The sequence below is a fragment of the Lithobates pipiens genome, unplaced genomic scaffold (genome assembly GCF_037356315.1).
Source record: "Lithobates pipiens isolate NorthernLeopardFrog02 unplaced genomic scaffold, aLitPip1_a1.2 Scaffold_30, whole genome shotgun sequence".
Taxonomy (NCBI): Eukaryota; Metazoa; Chordata; class Amphibia; order Anura; family Ranidae; genus Lithobates; species Lithobates pipiens.
In genome coordinates this window covers 161243182-161261598 of record NW_027507791.1, presented here as the reverse complement: position 1 = coordinate 161261598, position 18417 = coordinate 161243182, and the positions used below count along the sequence as shown (strand labels likewise).

The window sequence follows — 18417 nt, the reverse complement described above, 5'->3', positions numbered from 1 at the left end:
ATTTTTGGGACCATTGTCATTTATACAGAAATCAGTGCTATACAAATGGCTTAAGGGGTTAACCACTAGGTGGCAGTGTAGGGGTTAAGTGTGTCCTAGGGGCATGTTGCTAACTGTGGGGGGCGTGGCTGTGTTTTACAGATCACTGATCTCTGCCCCAATCACAGGGAGCAGAGAGCAGTGTCGCTTCTTGCTAGGCAGAATGGGGAAATGCTGTTTACATCGGCACCCCCCCATTCTTTCTCTCCGTGAGGTGATCGCTGGTATCCCCGTGGCGATCGCGTCCGCGGGGCCCGCGACCAAAATCGCGGAGCTTCTGCGGTCCTGCCCTCGCCACCTCTTAAAGGCCAACGTAGAGATACGTGATTTTGCCTGTACGTGCCCTTCTGCCAACGTATATCGCTGTGAGGTGGTCGGGAAGCGGTTAAAAAACCTCCACAACCGGATCCATCCACGCCACTAAGGCCACAGGATGGTACCCAGCCTCAAAATGAGGTTTTGCCTGTAACCACTTCTCTTTGAGGGCTGGACCCTAGGAACCAGGACTCTTTTTGGTCTTTCTACATTACCTAAAGTTGTCCTGAGGGGTGCTATACAGGTCCAAAGGAGTGGAACTCCAATTAAGAGAACCCAGTCTTTCGTGGTTTACTAAGGCAGCCCGTCGTGATGGGTGAAGTTTTTAATCTGTCTGTTTCAGCAGTATCCTGCAGCAAGGATAAGGTAAGGGAAGAAGCTTAGGAAATGTAAAAAGTTCACCTATGCCCTCTCTTCCATATTTTAAACATTGTAATGCCTTAAAAGATACACATTTCCCTTTTTAGCAGCCCTGTGTCCAGCTACAACAGCATGGTGTGTCCCTGTATCGGGTGGGGGGGGGGTGGGGAGACAGCTGGGGGTACATTATGTATACTCCACAAGGTATATTGCATCCTATCTGTATGCAGAAGATGTTTGAGCAGATTATTCAGGGTGTGACGGCACTAAAGGCTGTTACACACTTAACCCCCCCCTCCTTCCAGGCGGCTTTCTTATACAAATAGTTTTAAAGCGGTTCTTCACCCTAAAGGGGAAGTTCTGCTAATCTGATCCCCCCCACCCTCCTCCGGTGCCACAATCGGCACCTTTCAGGGGGGAGGGGGGTGCAGCAGTTACCTGGATAATCCAGGTATCCGCACCCACTTCCGGGCAGACCGCCGCAGACACCCACCCCCACCCCCCCCCCCCCCCCCCCCGTTGTGTTCTGGGAAACGCACAGTTCCCAGGACACAGCAGGGGACCAGAAGAGACGCGCATGCGCAGTAGGGAGGTGGGCAGTGAAGCCGCAATGCTTCACTTCCCGATTCCCTGACAGAGGATGGCGGCGGGGGCAGCAACGAGACGAGCGATCGTTCGGCATGGGACAGGTAAGTGTGATTTTATTAAAAGTCAGCAGCTGCAATATTAGTAGCTGCTGGCTTTTTATATTTTTTTTTTTTTAGGTGCAGAACCACTTTAAGTATACCTGCCTTTTAGCATTATTCTTTAATGCAAGGAAGCCAGCTTCTTCTATATAAGAAATTCCTCTGTTCCTGCCTGTAACGCTGCATAGCAGCTGCAGTCTTCTTGCTTTCTTCCTTCGGGTCTGTGTCTCAGACCTGAATGCCACGTGTGTCGGGCTGAGGTTAATTTGAAAGAGGAGGGCGGGTCAGTAGAAGGGATGTTTCCCACAGCAGTCGGTGCAGTGTGCGGGATTCATCGTTCACGTGGAGCACAGAGCAATCGGGCTTACACCTGAGATCTTTAAAAGTAGCGCTCTCATGACTAGAATGTCTCTACAAGAGCAGCTGAATGAAGAGCTGCCACACAAGACACTGGCGCATGTGAGGGGTGTACACGGGCATTTCCAGTACAGGAAAGTAGTGTTTAGCATCAGATTAATCTTTGTTGCATTGTTATTTCTACTATTGCTCGGCAAATAGTAAATTTTTATTAGAGTGCCCCTGCTTTTGTGCTTGGCACTATGGCTTCCAAGGTTACCACAAAAGCACCTAAAGTTCCACCCCCAGGCGCTGGGAACTACCAGATATGGTGAGCCTTTGGAACCGATTGGTGGTACTGCTTCTCACACTTCAGTCCCTGTATACGTGACTGAAGATGCATTTTGCTCTGTCCTGCGGGGCCTAGAAGGAAGGTTAGCGGCTTTAATCGCATCCTCTATCCAAGTGGACAGGAACCGTGCTAGATCGCCCTTCCCCACTTCAGTCCCTTTAGCAAGGGAACAGTGGGGACAGGATGAGGTATTGCCTTCAGGCGATCCAGAGCAAAGACACGCTGATTATTCCTCTGTGGAGGAAACAACAGTTGTTGATTCAGCTTCGCGATCTGAGGTACAAATCCTTATGGAAATGGTTCGCTCTGCTTTCATGCTACCCCCAACAGAGTTAACTGAAAGTCCGGTTTCTTCCTTGGGGTCTTTAAAACCTTTACAGCCTTTTCATGCGTTTCCTGTCCATGCATTACTGGAAGTGCTTATTTATACTGAATGGGATCATTCGGATAAGCATTTTCTCCCTCCAAAGAGATTCTCAGTTCTCTATCCCATGGAGGAAAAATTCACCAAAAAGTGGAAGGTTCCAGCAGTCGACGCTGCCATTTCCAGTGTGACTAAAAGTATAACTTGTCCAGTAGACAATGTACACATGCTTAAGGATCCAATAGATAAAAAGTTGAAATTCCTATTAAAATCTTCTTTTTCCTTGGCAGGGACTGTTACCCAACCTGCAGTCGCAGCAATAGGCATCTGTCAGTCCCTAAATGACCAGTTCACAGATGCTCTGGTGGTATTATTATTTCAGATTTTAGGTGCTGAAAGCGGTACCATTATTTTGCATGAAAAATTGGCATTTTATATTGTAGGCCTGTAATTCTTAGAAGTAATTCACTTAAGGACCACCTCACGCCGATGTACGTCGGCAGAATGGCACGGCTGGGCACAATCGCGTACCGGTACGTGATTCTTTAAGTGCCCAGCTGGGGGTTGGGAGTGCGCTGCCGGCGGCGTGCTCCTGACCCAGTCCTGTGCTCTGTGACCGGGACCAGCGGACCCAATTGCCGTGGTATCCCGTGATCGGGTCACAGAGCTGAAGAACGAGGAGAGGTCTATGTAAACAAACCTCTCCCCATGCTTCCGTGTGGCTGTCACCGATCATCTCTTCCCTTTTTATAGGGAAGGACGATCAGTGATGTCACATTCCAGACCACGCCCCCTACAATAAAAAAAACACATAATGTCATACATAACACTACACTGCTCACTAGTGGTTAACTCCTTCACTGCCAGTGTCATTTACACAGGAATCAATGCATTTAAATAGCAATGATTGCTGTATAAATGACAATGGTCCCAAAAATGTCTGATGTGTCCGCCATAATGTCGCAGTCACAATAAAAATCGCTGATCGGCGCCATTACTAGTAAAAAAAATATTAATAAAAATTCTATAAAACTATTCCCTATTTTGTAAACGCTATAACTTTTGCGCAAACCAATCAATAATCTTTAACCACTTCAGCTCCGGACCAATAAACACCTTAAGGACCAGAGGTCTTTTTGCAATTTCGCACTGCGCTGCTTTAACTGGTAATTGCGCGGTCATGCAATATTGCACCCAAACGAAATTTGCGTCCTTTTCTTCCCACAAATAGAGCTTTCTTTTGATGGTATTTGATTGCCTCTGCGATTTTTTTTTTTTGCGATATAAATGGAAAAAGAGCGAAAATTTTGAAAAAAAAAGATATTTTCTTCTTTTTGTTATAAGAAAAATCGAATAAACTAAATTTTAGTCATACATTGAGGGCAAAATTTATTCAGCCACATGTCTTTAGTAAAAAAAATGTCAATAAGCGTATATTTTTTGGTTTGCGCAAAAGTTATAGCATCTACAAACTAGAGTACATTTTCTGGAATTTACACAGCTTTTAATTTATGACTGCCGATCTCATTTCTTGAGGTGCTAAAATGGCAGGGCAGTACAAATCCCCCCCAAATGACCCCATTTTGGAAAGTAGACACCCCAAGGAAATTGCTGATGGGTATGTTGAGCCCATTGAATATTTTTTTTTTTTGTCCTAAGGGATTGAATAATGACAAAAAAAAAAAAAAAATTTTTTTTTACAAAAAGTTGTCACTAAATGATATATTGCTCACACATGCCATGGTTATATGTGAAATGACACCCCAAAATACATTCTGCTGCTTCTCCCGAGTACGGGGATACCACATGTGTGGGACTTTTTGGGAGTCTAGTCGCGCACGGCACCCCGAAAACCAATCACCACCTTCAGGATTTCTAAGGGTGCAAATTTTTGATTTAACTCCTCACTACCTATCACAGTTTCGAAGGCCATAAAATGCCAAAAATAGCACAAAACCCCCCCAAATGACCCTATTTTGGAAAGTAGACACCCCAAGCTATTTACCGAGAGGCATGTTGAGTCCATGGAATATTTTATATTTTGCCAAAAGTTGCGGGAATATTACAAACTTTTTTTTTTTTGCACAAAGTTGTCACTAAATGATATATTGCTCACACATGCTATGGGCAGAAGTCAAATTACACCCCAAAATAAATTCTGCTGCTTCTCCCGAGTACGGGGATACCACATGTGGGGGACTTTTTGGGAGCCTAGTTAACTAGCTACCTAGCGACACTAGCGACACTGATGCAGCGTTCAGAAAAATTATCGCTTAGTGACACTGGCAAAAGGGGGTGAAAGGGTTAACTAGCGGAAATCAGGGGGTTAAAACCATTATTGGGTAGTATATCGGGGTACCTAGCGCTATAAAAACCTGGCGGTGAACCTAAAAAAATAACTAGCTACCTAGCGACTGTAGCGACACTAATGCAGCGATCAGAAAAACGATCGCTTAGTGACACTGGCAAAAGGGGGTGAAAGGGTTAACTAGCGGCAATCAGGGGGTTAAAAACATTATTGGGTAGTATATCGGGGTACCTAGCGATATAAAAACCTGGCGGTGAACCTAAAAAAATAACTAGCTACCTAGCGACTGTAGCGACACTAATGCAGCGATCAGAAAAACGATCGCTTAGTGACACTGGCAAAAGGGGGTGAAAGGGTTAACTCTAGGGGCAATCAGGGGGTTAAATCTTTATTGGGGGGTGATAGGGGGCTACCCTGGACCTAACACTAACTGTCCTGACAGTTTTTACTGTCACAACTGACACTGAATGCATTGATCAGTAAAGAAATGATCAATGCAATCAGTGACACTGTGACTGGGGGGGGAGGGGGGGCGGGGGGGGGATCGGGGGGCGATCGGGGGGGGTTTGTGTGCCTGTGTGTACCTACATGTCAGTGTAGTGTTCGTGCAGACTTACTTTTACTCTTCTCCTCGTAGTCCGGTCAAAAAGACCGCCCCGAGGAGAATGACATCACTTCCTCCTTCCTGTGTAAACAATACACAGGGGAGGAAGCTTCTCATTGGCCAGGAGCGATCCAGAGGGGGTGGCCGAAAACCAACGGCCATCCCCTCATCACGGAGCGCTCCTGGACCGAATCGGACCGCCGTAACCAGCGGGAGGGGGTCCGATCGGACCCCCCACCCGCTGGAAGGCAATCACGTAGATGTACGTGATTGTGCCTGCCTGTGCCATTGTGCTGACGTACAATGGCAATACGGCAGTCCTCAAGTGGTTAATTTGCGATTTTTTTTTTTTTTTTTTTTTTTTTTTTAACCAAAAATATGCAGAAGAATACGTATCGGCCTAAACTAAGGGAAAAGGTTTTTTTTATATATATTTTTTGGTATTTTTGATATTTATTATAGCAAAAAGTAAAAAATATTGCATTTTTTTCAAAATTGGCGCTCTATTTTTGTTTATAGCATAAAATAAAAACCGCAGAGGTGATCAAATACCACCAAAAGAAAGTAAGAAAGGAAAAAAAGACGCCAATTTTGTTTGGGAGCCACGTCGCACGACCGCGCAATTGCCAGTTAAAGCGACGAAGTGCCGAATCGCAAAAAGGGGCCTGGTCCTTTGGCTGCAAATTGGTCTGGGGTTTAAGTGGTTAAATCCGTCCAAACAAGCGTCTAATAGACATCCCCAGTATGATAAAATTTGAAATACGAAATAATAAATTATAATAAAAAAATATATATATAACAAATAATATAATAATAATAAAAATTATTCAATATTTTAATCAAATCCAAAAACACTGAAATGTTTACCCACGAATCACTATCGCTCAATTCTGCAAGTGATTCTAACTTTATTATCGCTGTTTTCTAGCTGGTCTAAAAGCACTTTTGATGTAAACAGACATTTTTTGGTTGCTTTGGACAATCTCCAATTTCCTGGCATAAAGAATAGTATTTATAATATAAAATAATATAAAACTGCATGCAGGACACTGGACAAATCACTAGGGACAAAGGGGATGTGCAATTATTTGATACAGTGCTGTAAGATTACAGTATACTGTATCTATACTGTGTTTTTTACTTTTTGAATTTGGTGCTGAACTCCAACTCTGCGTCGCAACGCTCGCAGGTTACGGAGCTCGGCACTGTGACAGATTGAGCGAGACACGGTGGCTCGCATATCACAGCGGGGAGACATCGCAGGATCCAGGGTACAAGGTACGTAAACCTCTACATGGATCCTGCTATGCGATCCTGAGTCTGGCTCAGGAATACCGTTTTGGTACTGAAATCTCACCCCGAGCAAGACCCGGGAATACCGCCAGGGAGGTTAAAGAGCTCCCTGCACAACAAGCCCGTGAGTTAGCTGAACTACCAAAGGCATTATGTTTTGCCATAGACGTTATGAAGGACTATATTCACCAGGCATCTCGCCTTGCGCTTGTGCTAGTACACATGCGTTGGACCCTTAGGTTAAAAAATTGGTCAGCTGAAGCTCCTTGCAAAAAGCTTCTAGCTAGGTTTCCCTTTCATGGGGAGCGACTATTTGGCGATAATTTGGATAAATGCATCCAAACGATTTCTAGTGGGAAGAGTACTCTTTTTGCCAGACAAAAGAAAATATAAACATCCTTCATTTAAACTGACTTTTTCTCCTGCACCAGGGGCATCCGCCTCTAGGCAGTGGCGACGGCCTCTGCCATCAGACTCTCAAGGAAAACCTCAGGGTCAGGCCCAGGCTCAAAGGAAGACCTGGGGCCCAGAAATCTGCAAAACGGAATACTAAAGCCTCATCATGAAGAGGCGCCCCCCCTCACTAGAGGGGGGGGGGAGACTTCTGCATTACTCAGAAGTCTGGCAAAGGGAAATTCAGTCTCTAGAATACAAACTAGAATTTCTGGAGTTTCCAACGTCTCGTTTTCTGAGCTCAAACATTCCCAAAGATCCAGGGGAAAAAAAATCTGTTTCGAGCATTAGATCGATTATTGGCTCAGGGGGTGATCATACAGATCCCCACAGAAGAGCAAGGTTTGGGGTTTTATTCAAACATGTTTATGGTACCAAAACTAAATGGGGATGTCAGACCTGTTTTAGATCTAAGAATCTAAATCGGTTCCTCTAGATCTGCTCTTTTTGCATAGACTCGTTCAGGTCAGTAGTTTCCATCCTACAAGGAAATAACTTCTGGTGTCCATTGATATCAGGGATGCATATCTGCATGTCCCTATATTTCCCGCTCACCAAAGGTTTCTGTGAACAGCACTTTCAGTTTGTAGCCTTGCCCTTCGGGCTAGCTACAGCACCCTGGGTGTTCACAAAAGTACTGGCCCCACCTCTAACCAGGTTAAGGGTACAGAGCATAATAGTCTTGGCGTACCTAGAAGATCTGTTGTTAATAGACCAGTCAATGGCTCGCTTGGAGAAAGGTGTACGCATTACAACCAGCTACCTGGATTCCCAAACTAGAGAAGTCTTCCTTAAAACCACTAAGAAATCTGGAATATTTGGGCTTGATTATAGACACAGCTCAGAAGAAGTGGTTCTTGCCTCCCAGCAACTATCAGCTCCATATGAGAGCTGGTGCGGATGGTCAGGTCGAAAAGAAATCCCTTAATTCGCCGTTGCATGAGGTTTTTGGTGGCTTCATTCAAAGCAGTCCCCTATGCCCAGTTCCATTCGAGACTGTTGCAAAACGGTATCCTGTCTTCTTGGAACAAAATGATCCATGCTTTGGACTTGCCAATGCGGCTGTCCCCAAGAGTGTTCCAAAGTCTCAGTTGGTGGTTACTAACCCTGAATCTGCTGAAAGTAAAACCCTTCTGACCAATTATCTGGAAAGTAGTAATGACAGATGCCAGCCTCTCAGGCTAGGGAGCAGTACTAGAAAAATCGACTGCCCAGGGACAGTGGTCAAGATTCGAAAGAGCCCTGCCCATCAACATCCTAGAGATTCGGCAGTGTGTCTGGCTCTGAAAACCTGGACCTCCGGGTTAAAAAAATTGTCATGTCAGGATCCAATCAGACAATGCCACGGCTGTGGCTTATATCAATCACCAAGGGGGCACCAAGAGTCTCTCTGTTCAGAGAGAGGTGAACCATATTCTAACTCGGCAGTCTTCAGCCTGATGTTTTTTGGGCAGTTTGCCAAAGATGGGGGACTCCCGATGTAGCTCTTCTAGCGTCCAGATTCAACATGAAGTTAGTCAACTTTGTGTCCAGAACAAGGCATCCACTCGCATGCGGAACAGGTGCACTGGTAACCCCGTGGGTCAGTTCTCACTGATCTATACATTCCCTCCTATTCAGTTGCTACCACGACTTATTTTCAGGATCAAGCTGGAAAGAAAGCCGGTAGTTCTAGCAGCACCAGCATGGCCCAGAAGGTCATGGTACGCATAAATCGCAAAGATGGCAATGGAGGGTCCATGGCCCCTCCCACTAAGGCCAGACCTGCTCTCACAGGGGCCGATATTTCATCCTACTTTACAAATGCTAAATTTAACGACTTGGCTATTGAAGCCCACATTCTGAAGAAACGTGGGCTTTCTGGGTCAGTTATCTCTACTTTGATGCAAGGAAACCAGTTTCCAGAACTATATATTATACAGTTTGGAAGGCTTATGTTTCCTAGTGTGAATCCAAGGGTTAGCACCATCGAAGATATATCATAGGCAGAATTCTTGCCTTTCTACAATTAGGCATAGAGATGACGTTGGCCCTGAGTACTATTTAAAAGACCGCTTGCTACGCGTTCTTTAGCTTGGGGTTTTATGCAAGGGGTGATGTGGATTAAACCGCCAGTTAAATCATCCTTGAGCCCTTGGGACTTAAATTTAGTTTTGTCAGTGTTACAAAAACAGCCATTTGAACCAATACAGCATATTCCCTTAGTCCTTCTGACAAGGAAGCTGATATTTTTGGTTGCTATATCGTCAGCAAAGAGGGTTTTGGAATTGGCTGCTCCTTCTTGTAAAGAGCCATTTTTGATTATTCATGAGGACAGAGTGGTGTTACGCCCTCGTCCAGCCTTTTTGCCAAAAGTAGATTCAGGTTTTCACCTGAACCAAGATATTGTCCTGCCATCTTTTTTTTTTTTTTTTTTTTTTTTTTTTATTCAAAACCATGTTCCAGGGAAGAAAAGTCACTACATTGTCTTGATGTGGTGAGAGCAGTGAAGATCTATTTAAAGGCAACTGCTCAGATTTGTAAGACTGATGTCTTATTTATTCTGCCAGAGGATCCTAAGAAAAGACCAGCAGCATCAAAATCTACTGCCGCTAAGTGGATTTGGCAAGTTATAGTCCAAGCTTATGATTTAAAAGGGTAAGATTCCCCCATTTCAAGTTAAGGCACACTCTACCAGGTCACTTTGTGCTTCTTGGGCAGCGCGTCACCAGGCCTCCATGGCTCAGATCTGCAAGGCCGCAACTTGGTCTTCAATGCATACATTCACTAAATTTTATCAAGTGGATGTAAGGAGGTATGAGGATATTGCCTTCGGGTGCAGTGTGCTGCAGGCAGCAGTACAAGTCCAAGTTGGGGGTGCCCTACGGGTTGTCTCTCCCTCCCCTCAAATAGCATTGCTGTGGAACGTCCCATTAAGTTATTAGACTCTGTGTCCCATGATGTATGATAAAGAAAATCTGATTTTTATAACAGCTTACTTGTAAAATCCTTTTCTTGGAGTGCATCATGGAACACAGAGGTCCCTCCCCTCTTTTATGGGGTTTAAGTATATTGCTTTGCTAGAAACACTGAGGTACTCCTGGAAGGAGGGGGGTTATATAGGGGAGTGAACTTCCTGCATTGTGTATATCAGTGTCAACACCTGAATAAGGATGAGCTCAGGCATGTTCGAATGGTCCACGTGCAGAGCCCGCCAGGAATTCGGTGCTGCGCTAATCACAAGCAGTGAGACATTGCCCGATCTCTGTAGATGCGCATTGGGGCAATGTCTCACTGCCTGTGATTAGCGCAGCGCCAACTTCCTGACGGGCTCTGTACGTGGACCATGCAAACACGCCTGAGCTCATCCTTACACCTGAAGGTGGTCCGCAACCCATTAAGCTATTACTTAGACTCTGTATCCAAGAAAAGGATTTTAAAGGTAAGCTGTTATAAAAATCCTATTTTTCCAGGCAATTCTTTGGGTCTCTGCAAATTTGCCCTTCAAGCCTCAAGGTGCTTCTACTATACTATTTGTTAAGGTCCGTTGACTCTTCGGGGTAAATTTACTAAAACTGGTGCACACAGAATCTGATGCAGACATGCGTGGTTCCATTTAGCGTCTAGGTTTTATTGCCAAAGTTTAATGGAAAAAGCTGAAGTTATAAGTTGATTTGTTAATATGCACAGCTGCACCAGATTCTTTGTGCACCACTTTTAGTAAATCTCCCCATTTGTTTTTGTTTTTCCTGTGGGTCTGTTGCTGATATATTGGCTCTTGCCTACCCCTCCATTTACTGCTTGCAGAAATCTAAAAATCTAAAAATAGATTTCTATGACCTGTATCATATGCTTAAGATAATAGGAATTTAGATGTACCTGTAAATTCCATATCTTGGAGTACAGTACATCGGTTCCTCCTTTCATCTGTGATCTTACTGCTGAAAAAAAATGGAGTCTCTCAGAATGGCAGAGTTATAAGGGGGCTGTCCCAGCAAAGCTTTTGTCAGTGTCCATCACCTGAAGGTAGTGGCATAAGCTAAGGTCTAAGAATCCTTTAGCCTGTACTGTACTTCAAGATAGGAATTTTCACAAATTCTTTTTTTTTGCTTATTTTATCTAAACATAATTGGGTTTATAATGTGAACAGGAATTTGCTTTTACATGAATATTGTGAATTGCGATTGAATCTTTACACAATTTATAGTGTGAAGATTCCCAGCTTCTGCCACTTGGGAATCTGCTCTCACTAGTGGTAGAGTGTCTAAGTAGGTCTAGTTATGGCAGCTGGGCAGATTGTGGCGAAAGCCACAGTTTAGAGCAGTGTTTATCAACTCCAGTCCTCAAGGCGCAGCAACAGGTCATGTTTTCAGGGTTTGCATTATTTTGCACGGGTGATTTGATCAGTTTCACTGCCTTAGTAATTACCACAGGCATTTCATCTGAGGGAAATCCTGAAAACATGATCTGTTGGGGCACCTTGAGGACTGGAGTTGAGAAACACTTGTTTGGAGACAGTGTTTGGCATGCTTGCTCGCTTAACAGCAGTGAGAGCCCTGAAAAAGGCAGAGGTGCAGAATACATGGTACTGTCTGGTCTTCATCAAAGCTCCTAGAGGTAGGGATGTTTATGCTGCAGGTGATACTCGGGTTTCCATACTCTGACACACCTGAGCAGGCTGTAACTTGAGAGCAGGTGAAAACTCCCTTGCAGCACTGGGCAATGAACACACAAGGCAGCAGGTAACAGAGAAAATAGCAAGAGTGCACAGGAATACTCAGAGACACAAACAGGAACCATAGGCTGCTAATAAAAACACTGTCTGAAACTCACAGGGGATCACACTGATGCAGAGCATAACAGACTAAAGTGCAAAGGGAGACACAGAGGTGAAGAAAGACACTAGGATGATATGGTTGGAGGCAGGCTAGGGCACACTGGGAGCACAAGGGTGGAACACACTAAGAACACAAGGCTGGAATCATTGAAGACACTAAAAACTGAATAACTGGTGGCTGCTAGTGTGAGGATGCGTTTCTAGAACATTGAGCAATCCACACGCTAGCCCTTTAAGAAAGTGCCCTTCTGTGATTGGCTGCATCCAGAAGGAAAGATCTGGCTCAGGAGCGTAGAACAGGTAAGACTGGCAGCTTTTTTAGTAAACCAGCCAATGGAAATCCACAACTAACAATGCAAAAAATGCACATACTGTACATATTCAAAAGGAGGATACAGAGTATTGCAGCCTGTCTGTACCCCGGGCCTCACTTCCACTCTACTCACCAAAGGAAGCACATAGACTCTGTACTTAAGTGCAATTCTGAGCTATATTCTCTCCTTTCTATGTTTGTTACACAGTCACACATATTTAACCTTTCCAATAGTGTAGGAAAAATAAAAGTTAATAGCCTAAAAAATATTCTTTAGCCCTGGTTCACATCATTGGTACGATTGACATGTCAAATCGGCAGCAATTACCGGCAATGGTACCATCCTAATCGATGCAATGCTGAATTTGCGGGACCGCACAGATTTCAAAAAATCGTTTCTGTACTACTTTTTGCTATTTCGGACTGTGATGTACATTGACATCTGTGCAGAAACTTGCAGAAATGTCTCTAAAGTCGTGGCCGAAATCGGGACTGACATGCAGGAGCTGAACTTGCACGGCTACATTCCCACAGCTCAGTTTCTAAAAGCAGAAAATTCGGAAACCTTTTCAGTTTTAGCTGTTATGTTTGTGATTTAATTCTTGAATTAAAGAAGCTTTTAACACTTTTATAGCTTCTGATCTCAAATTGGCACTTTATGACCTGTGCTAAAAAAAAAACTGCTACTTTTAATTTACACCATTCCATGTTTACACAACAAATGTAGAATTAGAATATGTGGCAAAACTTTTTTTGCTTTAGCCAACTGAAGGGTGGGTTTGGTCCTGTGGCGGGTTAATGTCAGCGAGGGGTGGATTTTTACATGGCGTGGGCAGATTTATAACTGATGGGAAATTGGTGTGGAATTAGATGGCCAGTGCTGCAAAACAAAATTTTTTATGCTATTCTTCCTGGATGCTTCCGTGGGACGTCCTCACAGAATGTTGCTCTCGCACGCCCCCAGAGTGCACTCCCAGAAATATCCATGACCGCCGGTTCCGGTAGACCCGGCGCATCAGGGATCACGGTAAATGGCAGCTGGTAGAGGCAGTTTACCATGTGATTTCTCCATCAAATGACGGAGCGATCGCTTGTAAACAAACCGGCGTCATGACATGATGCCGGTTCCTCCCTCCCCCTCTCTGTACCGATCTGTACACTGCGAGGGGAGAGGGGGGGAGAGATCATTTGTAGCAGCGCTGTGGGCTGGATCGGTATTGCCCACAGTGCTGCTCAGTGCCATAACTCTGCCCATACTCTGCAATAAAAATTTTTTTACCGAATGTTCAGTCTTTTTTGATAGCGCAAAAAATTAAAAAACCAGTGCTGATTAAATACCACCAAAAGAAAGCTCTATTTGTGTTAAAAAAAAGGACAACATTTTCATATGGGTACAGTGTTGCATGACTGAGCAATTGTCATTCAAAGTGTGAGAGCACCGAAAGCTTAAAATTGGTCTGGTTAGGAAGGGGATTTAAGTGCCCAGTGGTTAAAAGTGAGAGTGCTGCCGGTATGGGGGGGTCACGGGAGGAGTCAGACGTGTGTGGACTGCAGACCCTGATGTAAGTGGGAACTCTGATGTAAATGGGAATGCAGTGGACACTGATATAAGGTGGTCTCTTGTGACCAGAGCACCCCTCCTTAAATAATGCTCTGCAGCATTTTCCTTTACATCTGAGTTCCCTTGCACTGCAAGGGGGAATCCTGTAGACTTCGATGTAAAGGGGAATGCCGGGAACTGTGATGAAGAGGGAAAAACATTTATATCAGTGCCCCTTACATTATTGTATTTACTTCCCCCATTATATCAGTGACCCCCTCCTCAGACTGGCCTGACAGCACTGCCACTGACTTCCTTTCAGGTGCACCATGTAGGGCTGTTAGACAGCTCTGGTTTTAATTTATAGTCTCCTCTTCACAGTCCATACACGTCTGACTCTTGATTCCTCTCCAGACTCCCCCCTCAGAGACTGCAGACATGAGAAAAGACAAGCGATAGTCAAAGATTGCAGACATGATACAAGAGATGGTTAGAGGGTGCAGATAGGATATAGGAGGTGGTCAGAACATGTGCACAGGATACAGGTGGTGGTCAGAGTATGCAGACAGGTAGGGGGAGCAAACAGTCTGGTCCCCTGTGTAGGGGAAGCACACAGAGTGGTCAGTCATGGAGGAGGAGCACATCCATGTAGGGGGGAGCACACAGTGGGGGGGGAAGTCCTGATAAGGGCTGTCACAGGAGGGCCCTCACACAGGACACATGGCAGGCAGGGTGGTGAGGTTAGCACACTCAGGGTAATCAGGTTCCTGTTCTTAGGGGAAGAGGGGTCCTGGTCCCCAGGGAAGATGGGGTCCCTAGGTGAGATGGAGTCCCCGGTGCCAGGGGAGATGGGGTTCCTGTCTGTAGGCAAGATGGGTGTCCACGTCCTCCAGGGGAGAGGGGTTTCCCCGTCCTCCAGGGGAGAAGGGTAGCACCCTCTCCTCCTCCAACCACCCAAGGACCAGCTCTATCTGATTTGGCCAACCCTGAGACCATCTCCTTCTCCACCAGCCAAGGGCCCACTCCTTTGCCAACCACCCTGGGGGCCATTTCCTCCTCTCCCATTCACCTTGGGGGCCCTCTCTTACTCCAAACATCCATCAACTTCTTCTCCCCCGTCCACCCAGGGGCCCTCTCCTTCTTCTCCACCGACCACCCAGGGGTCCTCTCCTTCTCCACCGACCACCCAGGGGTGCTCTCCTTCTCCACCGACCATCCAGGGGTCCTCTCCTTCTCCACCGACCACCCAGGGGTCCTCTCCTTCTCCACCGACCACCCAGGGGTCCTCTCCTTCTTCTCCACCGACCACCCAGGGGTCCTCTCCTTCTTCTCCACCGACCACCCAGGGGTCCTCTCCTTCTTCTCCACCGACCACCCAGGGGTCCTCTCCTTCTTCTCCACCGACCACCCAGGGGTCCTCTCCTTCTTCTCCACCGACCACCCAGGGGTCCTCTCCTTCTTCTCCACCGACCACCCAGGGGTCCTCTCCTTCTCCACCGACCACCCAGGGGTCCTCTCCTTCTCCACCGACCACCCAGGGGTCCTCTCCTTCCCAGGGGCCCTCTCCTCCTTCTCCACCGACCACCCAGGGGTCCTCTCCTCCTCCACCGACCACCCAGGGGTCCTCTCCTCCTCCACCGACCACCCAGGGGCCCTCTCCTCCTTCTCTCCGACCACCCAGGGGCCCTCTCCTCCTTCTCAACCGACCACCCAGGGGTCCTCTCCTTCTTCTCCACCGACCACCCAGGGGTCCTCTCCTTCTCCACCGACCACCCAGGGGTCCTCTCCTTCCCAGGGGCCCTCTCCTCCTTCTCCACCGACCACCCAGGGGTCCTCTCCTCCTCCACCGACCACCCAGGGGTCCTCTCCTCCTCCACCGACCACCCAGGGGCCCTCTCCTCCTTCTCCACCGACCACCCAGGGGCCCTCTCCTCCTTCTCCACCGACCACCCAGGGGCCCTCTCCTCCTTCTCCACCGACCACCCAGGGGCCCTCTCCTCCTTCTCCACCGACCACCCAGGGGCCCTCTCCTCCTTCTCCTTCTCCACCGACCACCCAGGGGCCCTCTCCTCCTTCTCCTTCTCCACCGACCACCCAGGGGCCCTCTCCTCCTTCTCCTTCTCCACCGACCACCCAGGGGCCCTCTCCTCCTTCTCCTTCTCCACCGACCACCCAGGGGCCCTCTCCTCCTTCTCCTTCTCCACCGACCACCCAGGGGCCCTCTCCTTCTCTCTAAGCCACCAGTGACCCCAATGCGGGTCACACATGCGCTCTGCCCTCGGGGGGACCCAGTACCCACTGTCCTGAGAGAACACAGACATTGTTCTATAATTTTCCTTGACCTCCCAGCTGTGCATTGACAGATTTGTGTAAGCAGAGGCTCCGTGTGTCAGGCTGCTCAAGCATCCAGGAAGAATAGCATAAAAAGTTTTTGCAACACTGGCCATCTAATTCCGTACCCAACTGCCCATCATTTATAAATCCACCCACAACATGTAAAAATCCACCTCTCACCGACATGAACTCGCCACGAGAGAAAACCCACCCTTCAGTTGGCTAAAGCATAAAAAGTTTTTTGTTTTGTAGCACTGACCATCTAATTCTGCCCCCAACTGCCCATCATTTATAAATCCGCCCACAACATGTAATAATCAGCCCTTCACCAACATGAACTCTCCATGGGAGCGCGGGGCACAATCTGTCGGCTATTTTGCGCTGTCTCGCCGTCACAACAGCTGATCAGAAAATCAGCTGTTGTGCTGTTCCGTACGATGTATCCGCCATTTGTCCTGGGCACTTCTAGATAGCGGGCACTTACATAGTAAGGTTGAATAAAGACACCAGTCCATCTAGTTCAACCTGAGTGCATATGGGTGCATGTCCACAATTATCCCTATTTATTTAAGGTACCCATATAGCGTCGTTAATTTATGCAGCGCTCCACACATACATCACACAACCACATTGGTCCCTACCCTCAAGGAGCCCACAATCTAAGGTCCCCAACTCACATTCATATACTAGGGCCAATTTTGGACAGAAGCCAATTCACCTACCAGCATGTCTTTGGCGTGTGGGAGGAAACTGGAGTACCCGGAGGAAACCCACGCAGGCACAGGGAGAACATGCAAACTCCAGGCAGGTAGTGTTGTGGTTAGGATTTGAACCAGCGACCCTTTTTATTGCTAGGTGAGAGTGCTACCCACTACACCACTGTTCTCGACAGAACACCGGCCCATGTACATGTATTGCGGCAGGGGGTCCCTGAAGCGCAAAATCACGTACCTGTATGTGATTTCTGTTTTTGCGTTTTTTCTGTGTGCGTGCCGCCAGAGCCACGTTTCCGCTTTGATTGGACACACCAATCGTTCACTGGAGAGGCAGACCGCTGTTCTGTCAGAGAGAAAGAGAGAGATCTCGTCTTCCTGCTAATCAGAAACACAGATCTCTCTCTTCCTCCAGTTAAACCATCCCCCACCAGAAATCACTCTCAAGGATCACACTTAACCCTTTGATCGCCCCTGATGTTAACCCCTTCTCTGCCAGTGTCATTTTTACAGTGACTGTGCATTTTTTTTTTTTATAGCACTGATCACTGTGTTGGTGTCACTGGCCCTCAAAAAATGTCACTTAATGTCAGGTTTGTCCCCTGAAATTTCAGTCCCACTAAAAATTGCTGATCGCTGCCATTACTAGTAAAAAAATTGAAAAAAGTCCCTAAATCTATGCCATAATTTGTAGACGTTATAACTTTTACACCAACCAACCAAATATATGCTTATTGGGATTTTTTTTTTACCAAAAATATGTAGCAGAATACATATTGGCCTAAATTGATGAAATAATTTGATTGTTTTTATATATTCTTTTTATTGGATATGTTTTAAAGCAGAAAGTAAAAACTATTGTTTTTTACAAAATTGTTAGTATTTTTTTGTTAATAGCACAAAAAATAAAAAACGCAGCGGTGATCAAATACCACCAAAAGAAAGCTTTGTGGGGAAAAAAAAGGACATGAATGTTATTTGAGTACAGCATCTCACAACTGCACAATTGTCAGTTAAAGTAACGCAGTGCGCAAAAAATGGCCTGGTCATTAAGGGGGTAAAGCCTTGTGGGGATGAAGTGGTTAAAGTGTTTGTACAGAATGACTTTGAGGACATTTTGCTCTTTAAACTTTCTTGTGTATTTCTTTCTAGAATTGTGACAAACAAGCTTTTGCTTTCCATTATCATCATCTTGGAACTTGCCATTCTTGCTGGATTGGTTTATTACAAGTTTTTTAGGAAAACCTGACCCTTTGCTGCAAATGATACTCTTCCAACGAAGACCAAAGTTAAGATACACCAACCAGAAATCTGCTGATTTTGTTATATATGAAATGTACTGAAAAGTTTGACCAACATAAAGAAATTAAATTTACTGAAAACATATATTTTCCAGTGTCCATTCTCATGACGACATATAATTGCAATGTATTGTTGAAACCAAATTAAACCCATTACTTAACATACTAAATGTTTAAGTTGTTACAATGTTATAATCTCTTATAAACAAATAATGTGAAATAGGTGCTTTGATAGTGTGCTCTGATCCTAGCCTGCTGTTAACCCATTCTAGCAGCAACCAAAACAATTA

General features: G+C 45.9%; 2 protein-coding genes across 4 annotated transcripts in view; both read left to right on the top strand.

Moving 5' to 3' along the window:
• VTI1B (vesicle transport through interaction with t-SNAREs 1B) overlaps nucleotides 1-18212 on the top strand; it is a 260604-nt gene extending 242392 nt beyond the window's left edge. For all 3 annotated transcript variants that reach the window (XM_077465040.1, XM_077465041.1, XM_077465039.1), the window contains one exon: nucleotides 17979-18212. In XM_077465040.1, the coding sequence (XP_077321166.1) occupies nucleotides 17979-18065 (87 nt within the window). In that variant the 3' untranslated portion in view covers nucleotides 18066-18212. The remainder of the gene's footprint in view (nucleotides 1-17978) is intronic.
• Nucleotides 14724-17972, top strand: LOC143943396 (uncharacterized; the record flags this gene model as incomplete). The annotated part of the gene is made up of 1 exon (XM_077465129.1): nucleotides 14724-17972. A coding segment is annotated over one exon (1416 nt), but the record flags the coding sequence as incomplete, so codon positions are not given.
• Nucleotides 18213-18417: the final 205 nt, after the last annotated feature.